Raw genomic sequence first — 12,475 nt, 5'->3', positions numbered from 1 at the left:
GCCCCCGCCCCGCCCCCACGGCGCTCAGTGTCCATTGGGTGAGACGATTCGGACGTGAGCGCTGATTGGGCCATCCAGAGACGTCAGTGGGGCTGGACCGGAAGGTGGCCTCAGCCCCGGGGTGCCGGGGTCTGGGTCTCGACGTTCGTCCCGTGGGATGTGGAGAGCTGGCAGCATGTCTGCGGAGCTGGGAGTCGCTTTTGCTCTGCGGACAGTGAACGAGCGCGTGCAGCAGGCGGTGGCGCGGCGGCCGCGGGTGAGGAAGGGGACAGTGGGCGGCCGCTGTGAGGAGGGGGACACCTGCGTGGGAATAGGTCGTCACGGTGACGCGGAGGGCTCTCCCGGAGGGGCGGGGCCCGCCGCCTGGGCCTTGGCACGGTGGTAAAGCCCCCAAAAGCTAGCCAAGGGCTGGCTCCCCCGGTGGCCTCGAGATGAGACTGGCCGGTTTCCTGGAGGTTGGCTTAGTTGGGACGGGAGGTGTCCGCCATCCCGGGAGAATGACCGGTCCCCGGGCATCGCGGCTTTTGCCCATCCCGCTTCGTGTGGGAATCAACAACCTTAGCGGACGGGAGAAGGGTCAGGCCTGTGCCCAGGAGCGGCAAGAAAAGACGTCTCCTACCGGAGCACCCGAAGGGGGCCAGATCCGCCTGCGATCACGTGTGTGGCAGCGCCTGACAGCTAGTCGATGCTCAGCAAACGTCAGTGGGCGACGGAGCCGGCGGATTGCGGCGGGAGGGGGCTGACATCTAATCCCCTTCAGGGGAGACTCCCCCCCCCCATTTATATTTTTTGTCTTCTCCTGGAATTTCATTAGACCAAGGGTCAGCCAATATCTGCCCCCCTCGGATGGTGTGGAGTGAGACGCATCTCAACAGAGAGGTCACAGGCTTCTCTTCTCAGTACTTATGGTGTCAGAACTCAGAATGCTCCCCTGGTCGGTTTGGCTCAGTGGATAGAGCTGTTGGCCTGCGGATTGAAGGGTCCCGGGTTTGATTCTGGTCAAGGGCACATGCCTGGGTTGCAGGCTCGATCCCTAGTGGGGGATGTGCAGGAGGCAGCCGATCAATGATTCTCTCATCCTTGATGTTTCTATCTCTCTCTCCCTCTTCCTTCCTCTCTAAAATCAATAAAAATATTTTTTTTAAAGAATAACTCATTTAAAAAAAATAGAGAATAACTCAGAATGCTGGCCTGGAACTCAGAGACACAAAGAGTGGATGGATTGGTGGTTGCCAGAGGGGAGGACAGTTGGGGGAATGGGTGAAAGAAGTGAAGGGATTAAGAAGTACAAATTGGGCCCTCGCTGGTTTGGCTCAGCGGATAGGGTGTTGGCCTGCAGACTGAAGGGTCCCAGGTTCGATTCCTGTCAAGGACGCAGGCCTGGGTTGTGGGCTTGGTCCAACAGGCAGAAGGCAGCCAATCAATGATTCCCTCTCATCATTGATGTTTCTATCTCTCCCTTCCTCTCCCTTCATCTCTGAAATCAATAGAAATATACTTTTTAAAAAAAAGTACAAATTGGTAATGACAAAATAGTCACGGGGATGTAAAAAGTACAGCATAGGGGAAAATAGTCAACAATCTATACTAATAAAAGGGTACTATGCTAATTAGACTGGATTGACTGGATATCTTCTAGTCATCCAGTCCTCCTTCCAGACAAAGCCACAGTGGCGGGGGCTGAGGCAGAGGCGGTTAGGGGCGATCAGGCCGGCAGCGGAGGGCAGTTAGGGGCGATCAGGCTGGCAGGGAGGTAGGTTAGGGGCAATCAGGCTGGCAGGGGAGGATGGTTAGGGGCGATCAGGCAGGCAGGCAGGTGAGAGGTTAGGAGCCAGAGATCCTGGATTGTGAGAGGGATGTCTGAGGGGTCCTAGATTGGAGAGGGTACAGGCCGGACTGAGGGCCCCCCCCTCCCGTGCACAAATTTCGTGCACCGGGCCTCTAGTATTTCAATAACTATGTATGGTACCAGGTGGGGACTGGAAATATCGAGGGGAACACTTTGTAAAGTATATGATTGTCTAATCACTATGCTATACACCTTAAACCAATACAAAATAATATTGAAAGTAAACCATAATTGAAAAATAAAAATAAAAAACGAATGCTGGCCTAGAGACAGAAGACCTGTATTAGTATAGCCGTTCCTTGGCCACTAGTTAGATAGTACCTTCCACAAGTCATTTAGCTACTCTGGTCCGGAGTTTCCTCATCTGCACAGGCAAGGGAATGAACTCTGATTGCTCTGAGCTCACTCCCGGAGTAAATGTTCTATGATTCTCAGCCATTCTCCAGGATAAACTAGGGATTTCCCTAATAAACACCACACTTGGAGGTTTTCCCAGCATAGCCCTCAGGCAGACTTGCTGCTTGTTTCACCCTTCTGTTTGGAAACCTTCAGTTCATCAACATAATCCTGGGAGTTATGGCATGATGTTATAAAAGGCTTTTGTTAATGCACCCTCAGAAGGAAGAAGAAACTCTTCGTAATTGACCTGACTTCTCAGGCCCTTTGAGAATACCGTGATTCTGTAAAAATCGCAAAAGGATGATGGGGTACATGAAAACTGAACTATGTAAGGAGAGGTGAATCTCTTCTCTTATTGCTTCCGTGTGGATTTTGTTCCAGTAGAATTTGGGGAAGCCTGGCTCTTTATGTAATGGCCATGAGAAGGGGGTCGGAGAGGTCTAATCCTGAGTCCAGAGTTTTTTGTGCATCCCTGCCTCAGGTCTGCCACTGGTTCTTGATTAAATTCAACAATAGAGTACATAGTTATTCTAAGCAGGCCACTTTTGAAAGTGAATGGGATCAATGTTAGTAATTATACCAAGACCAGAATGAGTTTCCAAAACTGTTAATTTGGGGGTTTCAGGAACCAGAAATAGCCTTCTTTCTAGTCAGAGCGATGCCTTCCATTAAAGTAGCTAACAGATTTAGATGCAGTGCATTTGAAAGACATTTGAAAAACAGTATTTGGAACTGATCTCCCTGCAGTACTGGAAAAATGGAGCTTACCAAAAACAAGTTAAGATGTATGCTGATCTGTTGTACAGGATCTGTCTCACAGGACTTATCAGGATATATTCCCAAACATTCACTTATCTGGCTGTTTCCCTCTTGGCAGGACCTCCCAGCCATCGAGCCCCGGCTAGTAGCCGTCAGCAAAACCAAACCTGCAGACATGGTGATTGAGGCCTACAGTCACGGCCAGCGCACTTTCGGAGAAAACTATGTAAGAGCCCTTTTCCAAACTGCCTTCGGAAGAGTCATGTTTGCCACACTCCTGACGTGTCTTTTTCTACCCTGTAGGTTCAGGAACTGCTAGAAAAAGCATCAAATCCAAAAGTAAGTAGCTATCTGAATTCTTGAGTTTGTATCTAAATGTTGGCATTTCAGCTGAAAATTAGACCCATGTTGGTGTTTGAGTTTTAGAGCAAGAGATTGGGTTGACGGTAGAAATGTCCACAGTCACCTTGAGCCCCAAATATTTCTCAGATTTTCTTTTTTTTTAATTTCTTTACTGATTAAGGTATTACATATATGTCCTTATCCCCCCATCAGATTTTCCTTCTGTATTAAAAGACTGTCGTTTTCTCCTTTGCAAGTTTTTGAAAATGGTGGTTTTTAGGAGTTTGCTGTAATGGTGGATCCTTTTGAGATTTGAAAGCTTTAATTAGTTCATTCTTAATGGGCAATATCTGAAAGGTGGAGGGAATTGATAGGAACAAGGAAGAGAGAGAAAAAACAGAAGCCTTAAATGTGTTTCTAAGTATCCTTAGGAGCCTAGCTGAAGGTGGTGGTAGTGCATTATTGCATAGACATGAAAGGTCAGAAGGGAGTGTACAAAGTATTTGAGCCAGCTAGGCCTCCGTAAAATCTACATCAAACTTAGTTACCTTTTTCTCTTCAGATTCTGTCTTCATGTCCTGAGATTAAATGGCACTTCATTGGCCATCTGCAAAAACAAAATGTCAACAAATTGATGGGTAAGATAAAACTCGTTATATGAGCATATGGTTTTTCTCTTTTAGTTTGTTAACATATTGAAATACATTTATTGATTTCCAAATGTTAAATCAATCCTATATTCCTTGGGATAAATTTTACTTGGACATGAAGTATTATCCTTTTAAAATAATGTTGCATTTTATTTGTTAGCTATTGTGTAGAATTTTTGCATCTATATTCACAAGGGACATTCATCTCTAGTTTTCTTTTCTTGAAATGTCTTCATTTGGGTTTCATATCAAGGGTAATGCTGGCCTCACAGAATGAATTGGGAAATATTTCTTCCTTAAGTCTTTTGGAAGAGTTTGTGTGGGATTAGTATTATCTCTTCCTTAACCATTGGTAGAATTTACCAGTGAAACCTGAGTTTACTTTGTGGGAAGTTTTTAACTATAGTTTCAATTTCACTAATATATATAGGGCTATTCACATAATTTGTTTCTTCTTTTGGATGAGCATTGATACTTGTGTCTTTCAAGGAATTTGTCCATTTCATTAAATTAATGAATTTATGGGCATTTGTTATCCTTTTAATATCTGTAGAGTCTATAGTGATGTCAACTCTCTCATCCCTGATATTAGTAATTTCTGTCTTCTCTCTTTTTTTTCCTAGTCTGTCTGGCTAAAGATTTACCAATTTTATCAAACTTTTCAAAGATGGATTTTATTTCTTTTTCTCTAATATTTTATTATAATGTGTTATAGAAGCAAAAATAATGATGTATTGTGGGGTTTATAACATGTAAAATCAACATACATGACAACAATAACATAAAGAATGGAAAGGAAGAAACAAAAGTACACTATTATAAGGTTCTTAAACTTTGTGAAGTGGTATATTACTTAAAGGTAGACTGTGATAAGTGGGACTCAAAAGCAGTCAATAAGGGGATGGGGGGGGAATGGGGAGATAAGGACACATATGTAATACCTTAATCAATAAAGAAAATTTTAAAAAGCAGCCAATAATACAATAAAGAGTTATAGTTATAAGTCAGCAAAGGTGTTAAAAGGGAGTTAAAAATATGTGAAATGGTATCTCAGGGTGGTTTTTATTTACATTCCCTACTGCAGTGATGGCGAACCTATGACACGCGTGTCAGAGGTGACACACGAACTCCATTTTTTTGGTGATTTTTCTTTGTTAAATGGCATTTAAATATATAAAATAAATCAAAAATATAAGTCTTTGTTTTACTATGGTTGCAAATATCAAAAAATTTCTATATGTGACACAGCACCAGACGTAAGTTAGGGTTTTTCAAAATGCTGACACGCCGAGCTCAAAGGTTCACCATCACTGCCCTAGTGACTAATGAGGTTGAACATTTTTTCATGTGCTTATCGGCCATTTGTGTATCTTCTTTGGAGAAAAGTCTTTTCAAATCCTTTGTTCATTTTTTTAAAACATATTTTTATTGATTTCAGAGGGAAGGAGAGATAGAAACATCAATGATTAGAGAGAATCATCACCCCACACTGGGATCGAACCTGAAACCCAGGCATGTGCCCTGACCAGAAATCGAACTGTGACCTCCTGCTTCATAGGTCAATGCTCAACCACTGAGCCACACCAGCTGAGCCTTTTGCTCATTTTTCAACTGGGCTATTTTCTTTTGAAGTTCTTTATATATTCTAGATACCAGACCCTATCAGATAAATGATTTGCAAATATTTTGTCCTGTTCCATGAGTTGTCTTTTCACTGTCTTAATGGTATTGTTTCTAGTGCCCCCAACCCAGAAAGCTTAAGAACATGGTGACATCATGCCAGAGAAGTACTTTGGCTTCCACTTGTTTTTGTTTTGTTTTTTATTGTCCTTGACCCGTTTCTCTCCAGTTTGAACTGAGATTGAATCAGACCAAACCTGCTATTAGGAATCTCTGCAATTATCAGCTTCTTGGAGCATGAGAATACATATGCTGCATGATTATGTTATGTCAGTATTTCCCTCTCCTTATTTACTTTTGCTGATTAGACAGCAATGGTTAACATTTGAACTTATATCTAGTAAAACTTTCATATAAGTTTTGTTGGCAGAACTGGGACTTAACTGTCTTTTTCTTTTCCTAGGAAATTATTTTTCCATCAACCAAAAGATGTGTTGTATGTTGTGTGCTGCAGTAGAGTATGTGAAGAATTGCCTTGCCTGTTTCTCATTACAGCTGTCCCCAATCTCTTCATGCTGGAAACAGTGGATTCTGTGAAGTTGGCAGACAAAGTGAACAGTTCGTGGCAGAAAAAAGGTTCTCCTGAAAGGTTAAAGGTTATGGTCCAGATTAACACCAGTGGAGAAGAGAGTAAGTGACCAGACCCGTATTGTCGATTTTTCTTCCCTTAAGGTGGTTGACGCCCAGGAAGAATGGCAGGCCTAATTTATCTGATGGCTAAGGTTATAGAAAGAAATCACAGGCCTTTAAGTAAGCTGTGTTATGTAGGATCTAGATGGCAGGATAGCCAGTCCACATAGTATTCTTTAATACATTATGATCTGTTATGTCTTAATTTTGGAGGCGGAAAACAGGGAGAATCAAGGAGATTGTGACTTTGATCTCCTGAAAATCCCCAGAAGTCACCATCACTCCTGAAAGAGATTGCAAAGTTACATGAGAAGTTACTCTTCTTGGGTCCTAAAAAATAAACTACTTGGTGATACATTAGGAGAAAATAGAAGGAAAATCACTGTGAGCACCAGGCAGTGAATATTTTTCCAGGCTTGGTTACCAGTGTAGCACAGCGAACAGAGCTTAGGCTTTGAAATTAGACAAATCTTGGGTGTGAGTTCCACCACTTTCCAGCTTTGTACTCTTGCATAAGTTACTTAACCCCCCTGACCTCAGTTTCCTTGTCAGGCAGTGAAATCATAACAGTTCATACCTCAGAGGGTGTTGTGAGGATTGAATGTGCTAATAAGGTAAAGCTGTTGGCATAGAACCCTGTACACATTTTACTTGTTAGCAATTTGTTTACAGACCAGTCGTTGCTTCCAACCATCAGAGCATGAACATTAACCAAATCTTAGCCTGAAGGAGGTCAGTATATGCATCTGTTTTCCAAATAGGCCCTGGAGTCAGCCTACCTGGGTCCAAATCTTAGTTTCACAGCTTCTGTTTGTATGACCTTGGGAAAGGCACTGCGCTTCCCTATGCCTCATGTTTAGAGTAGTGATAGTAAGAATACCTGCTTATTAGAGTTATTGTATGAAATGAAAGGCACTTAGGATTTACCACTTGTGTCTGGCACGTAAGTAAGTATTCAGTACATTTTAACATATATATATACGCACCTAGGTTATATATTACATTATCAATGTAGTTAAATATGAAATTGACTCCAGATCAAATCTATTACATCATTTCTTGATAATTAGCTATAGTTTTCCCTAATTAAATTTTGAAGTGAATGTTCTTAGCATCTTCATTTGATAAATGAGGGAAAGACAGTATCCTTATAACTGCATAACAAATAATCATTTGCTGCAGATTCCTCCTCTAGTTGTTAATTAGAAAGTTCTGTTAAATTTAGCAAATCATATAGTCAAAACTGTATCATATAGACTTTATTTTAAATTTTTTACAATTTTACTAATTAATTACTAAAGCTACAGAAATACCAGATTTGGAAAAATAATTCTCAGGTTAATCTGGCATTTTTGCAATGAGGATCTTCTTGATACCCCAAGTAAAGCAGTGTGGGTTTTTTCTTTTCCCTGTACCCTAGCTGTTCTCAGCTCAGATATTGAGATCAATTAGAGTTCAATTTATAGTTCTTCCCTTGAGAAATTTAGAATCTGAACAGAGGGGGAACTACATGAAGCTCTCAAATGTTACTCTTGGACTTGAGAACAAGTTCTTTCCAGAAGTCCTCTAGTCTGAGAATCACCTCCTCTATTTTAAGCAAGGGATGAAAGTGGACCCTTTCTCTAATGACTTAAAACATTTTGATATAAGGGTCTTCTATTTTATTTTTATTTTTGTGAAGGTAAACATGGCCTTCTACCTTCAGAGACAGTAGCCATGGTGGAACACATAAATGCCAAGTGCCCCAGCCTGGAATTCGTGGGGCTGATGACCATAGGAAGCTTTGGGCATGATCTTAGTCAAGGACCAAATCCGGACTTCCAGGTACTGGGGGATTGCTCCTGTGCTAAAGAAGTATCTCAGCAAAATGCTGTTGTAGGGCTGGCTAATTATATTGCAGTAAACTTCAAAGATATCCCAGATGCTGTCTATCAGGTGTTATAACCCTCTTCCAAACTCTTTTCATTAGGACAGTGGTCGGCAAACTGCGGCTCGCGAGCCACATGCGGCTCTTTGGCCCCTTGAGTGTGGCTCTTCCACGAAATACCAGCTTCTGCGCATGGGCCATGAAGTTTCAATCGCACTGTACATGTGTGCCCACTCGCGAGCCGCAGTTTGCCAACCACTGCATTAGGAAAATAGAACAGGTTCCCGAAACCCCACAGAACTTTCTCAACTCAGTTTGAAACTTCCTAAAACAAAGTTTTTAGAGAAAATGAGCCCTAGTCGGTTTGGCTCAAGGGATAGAGCATCAGCACGGGGACTGAAGGGTCATGGGTTTGATTACGGGTCAAGGTCATGGCCCATATCAGGGTGCATGTGGGAGGTAACCAATCGACGTGTCTCTTTCACATCAATGCTTTTCTCTCTGTCTCTCCCCCTCCCTTCCACTCTCACTAAAAATCAATGGAAAAATATCCTTGAGTGAGGATTAACAAAACAAAAAAAAGAAAGAAAATGAGCTCTTTCTTTTTCATTCTTCTCCAGTGACTAATAGTTTCCTTGAAAGTAGGAAACTGCTAAAAAAAAAAAAAAAAAAAAAAAAAAAAAAAAAAAAAAAAACTTTCAGTAACTGCTGGCAATTTTGACAGGCCTTGAAACTATGAGAAATAAATAATCTTTGTCAGAGATGTTCAGATTCAGCCACTCTCAGTCAACCTTAGAGAAGCGGGAATAAAATAGGTGTCACTTCTTTCTGTCAGATGTTAGTGTCCCTCCGGGAGGAGCTGTGTAAAAAGCTGAACATTCCTACTGACCAGGTTGAGCTGAGCATGGGCATGTCCGTGGACTTCCAACATGCAGTAAGTGTCCTTCCAGGTACCATTTCACGGGAGGGTCAAACGGCCACAGCAAGCATCTGGTTTTGCTGGAGAAACCTTTGAAATGCCTCATTGTAGCAATAGGGCATCCAATAGCAGTGATTCTCAACTATTCTAATATTCCCCACCCCCTTCTTTTCCTAAATGAAAGGTATGGAAATTATAACCTGACATATAATTTTAAACTCAGTGTAATTCCCTACATGGCATCTAAAGGAAAATAAGAAGAAATTAAACTCTATTTTTTTAAAAAAGCATTTATTTCACTATGTAAATGTTTGGACATAGCTATATGACAGTAAGTCTGATGCTTAATCTTATGTGTAAATTCACCATTAATGCAACAACTATAAAAATATACTGATTTAGATGTGCTATGTTGGCAACTCAAATACCTGGTTTTCTGGAACAGTAAATAACTTGATAAAGTTCTAGAAGTCAAAGTATAGACTTCCCTCTGTGTAGACAGTAGCTGCATTCCTGGAAAATTGTATATAATAAAACAGTACAAAAATGCTTTGTGTTTACTAGTGTAAGTAAAATGGAATTAGGTCCTGTGCTGAGACAACGATAAGGAGGTTTTTTTCATCACCTGACCAGGGAACAGTAGAAAGGTGTGTGGGCTGCAAGACAACTCCTCACTGTGCTGCTGTCCCACACACAGCAGGACATGTGAAAGCCATTTCTCAAACACCCCTCCGAGATCATGTTGCCCCAAGAAGAACCACTGCCGGTCGTCCTCCTAGGCTGCATTATCATTCTTCCTCACAGAGGCCCCTCAAAAGACAGAATGAGAGGCACTGCTTCAGCATTGGCTGCAGTTCCTTATTTTAAACTCAGCCCTTGATACTTGCTCTTCTTTCCCACAGATTGAAGTAGGATCTACGAATGTCCGCATAGGAAGCACCATTTTTGGAGAGCGAGATTACTCAAAGAAACCTGCCCTGGACAAGTCCGCAGCAGACCTAAAAGCCCCCGTGGAGGTGACGCAGGAACATTGAGCCACAGAACAACCAGCAGTGGCTCGCCACCCGTGGGCCCTGTCTAGGAAGACTAACTATGCACTCACCCGAATCTTCATTTTGATATTCCCCTATTTACAACCATGCTCTCCTTGTGACCTGGTGAGAGTACGCGGAGGATCATGTGTATTGATGGAAACTGTCTGTATTCCATGTCTGACGTAGGAAGCTTGCTTCGTGTAATGGCTTTGGATTGGATTTGAGAAATCCTGACATTTCTGCAGAATAGATACCAAATCAATAGCCAGGAATTGAGTTCAGTATTGAATCCTGCCCAGGAGCACCAGTCAACCCATGAATGCCTTTCCCAACTTAAAATTTAGTCACTGATGCCTGTAATGGCAGATGCCAGAGTCAGAGGAAATCCCATTTGTCATCCACTTTAATAGAAAACTCCCTGTGATTACCAACTTCATACAGACCCTCACTGAGTAATCATCTTCACTGTTCTGCAGCAAGGTGATTTTGCCTACCTTACCCTACCCCCAATTTCCACCCTGCCCGATAAATATTTGTTTCTACTCTGGAATAGCAGTACAGGCAACTTCAGGAAATGGCTCAAGTTAATGCTCCGAACCCCAATGGTTGTTGATGAGAATTGGTGTCATTGGTCACCCTGTAGTGTTGACCCTGAAAAGTATAAGGGGTAACAGAAATGGGACTTCAGCCTTTTTAACATCTTCCTGAAGAGACAGGACTTTGAGTTTTTTCCCTGGGCCCTACAGTGATGAGAAGTTAATGATATGATTTCTTGTCCACCATAATTCTCCTTAAGTTGATTTCTTATCAAGGACCGGTGAATCGTGTAGCTCCCCAGAAATGAAAGATTCCGTCAAAGCCAGTTCATGTTGACAGTATCCACAAAGCCTGACTTTGAGGTTCCTGTTCCTGAGGAGCACTTTCTAGGCACATTTATAGGCCTCCCCCTCCCCCTACTATATTGATAACCCAGAACTGCAGCTCTTCTTGTTTGTTAATAGAGAGCAAGATATTAAGAAACCAGAAAGCACACTTCTCAGATAGTCATGACAGATGACTTTGGTCTGGGTTGTTTATCTCCTAGATGTTTTTTCCTATTTATTCAAGCCCCAATCTTTAATTTTTTGAAATAACTTTCAGAACAGGATGCTGCTGCCGAATGTAATTTTGTAAAACTTCCACCATTATGATCCCTGCACTGTTTCAGTCAGCAGTAGAATGTGATATTTCAGAGTCTATTAAATAAAAATGTGAGTTTGAATTATGCCATCTGTGCCAATTACAAAGCAATTAAAAGCTTTATTTTTTATGATCTGGTGTAGTGAGTGAATATAATAGGAGGGGGGCATTGGAACAGACAGGATGCAGCTGTGCCCGTCACTGGCATCACACCAGCCGGCTTTTGAGAAGGGTTTCCCTTGGGTCACAGATGCAGCCACACCATGGGTGAAAGAGGGCTTCTGAACTTTCAAGGGCAAGAAAATGAAATGGCATTTCAGGAATTACAAAATAGAGGTTACCTACCTCTTGCTGCAAGAATCTTTTAAATTGCCTCTAGATGGCGACATTGGCTAACATGCTGGGCAAGCACGGGCGCTCCACTGTCAGCAAATTGCCTTCCAATAGACTCACAGCCTCATACCTTCTTTACAGACAGACATGGAGGCCAAAGAGGATACAATTTTCCTAAGTGATAGGGCTGACTCTAGCAGCGCCACCAGGTTCTTTCAGATGACCTCTTTTGCTAACTCAGCGGAGAGTCCTGACGGTGGCTGTGGAATCCTTTGGGAAAGGTAAAATGGTCTGAGCAAAAAGCTCTCTGGCTTGTACCTAGAGATGGAAAACAACAGTGGTGAGCCATGGGAGGTGGAAAAGGAAAGAAAAACAAAGTAAGCTTCTCCTGTATACCCACAGCAGGCCAAAACCTTTGCAGAGAGAAAACTGAGCAAACTTGTGCTTTGTCTTTTGTACACATGCCGGGCAGCAGGTCTGCAAACTAGATGTTCATCAATGCAGTGACAGCATCCTCGGCAAATTTCCTGAGTTACAACAGCATGCTGTTCTGCAGACCCACCCATGCAGCTCCGCAGCCTCTTGGGAGTGCTGTCCGCAGCCTGCGTCCTCACCTGCCTGGCCCCAGTCTCAGGTTTGCATGTTCCAAGGCTCCCAATAGTCCATCAAGGCTTTGTGCTCAGGAAGTGCCTCATGGATTCTGACTATGGCATATTTTTTAACAAAGCAGCCTCTTAATACTCAGATTCCACGCCTTTTAAAACTTCATGGCACATAAAGCACTATCCCATGTATTCTCTCATTTTCCCTCACAGCAGTTGGTAGGGGAATTCA

At 42.5% G+C, this 12,475-nt stretch overlaps 1 protein-coding gene across 2 annotated transcripts; it reads left to right on the top strand.

Moving 5' to 3' along the window:
* The first annotated feature begins 53 nt into the window (after positions 1-53).
* PROSC (proline synthetase co-transcribed homolog (bacterial)) lies at positions 54-11,395 on the top strand. Of its 2 annotated transcripts, XM_006765590.2 has the most exons (8): positions 61-256; positions 3,126-3,233; positions 3,311-3,346; positions 3,912-3,987; positions 6,175-6,309; positions 7,991-8,133; positions 9,012-9,110; positions 9,998-11,395. In XM_006765590.2, exons 1-8 carry the CDS (start codon positions 158-160, stop codon positions 10,127-10,129), a joined length of 828 nt encoding a protein of 275 aa, XP_006765653.1. In that variant the 5' UTR covers positions 61-157; the 3' UTR covers positions 10,130-11,395. The 2 variants fall into 2 exon arrangements, with proteins under 2 accessions (XP_015420727.1, XP_006765653.1); XM_015565241.1 differs by lacking the exon at positions 9,012-9,110 and having other exon boundaries at positions 54-256.
* Positions 11,396-12,475: the final 1,080 nt, after the last annotated feature.

Source organism: Myotis davidii, unplaced genomic scaffold, assembly GCF_000327345.1.
Source record: "Myotis davidii unplaced genomic scaffold, ASM32734v1 scaffold93, whole genome shotgun sequence".
NCBI lineage: Eukaryota > Metazoa > Chordata > Mammalia > Chiroptera > Vespertilionidae > Myotis > Myotis davidii.
The sequence above is the reverse complement of the archived record's forward strand: the minus strand, read 5'-3'. Positions and strand labels throughout refer to the sequence as shown.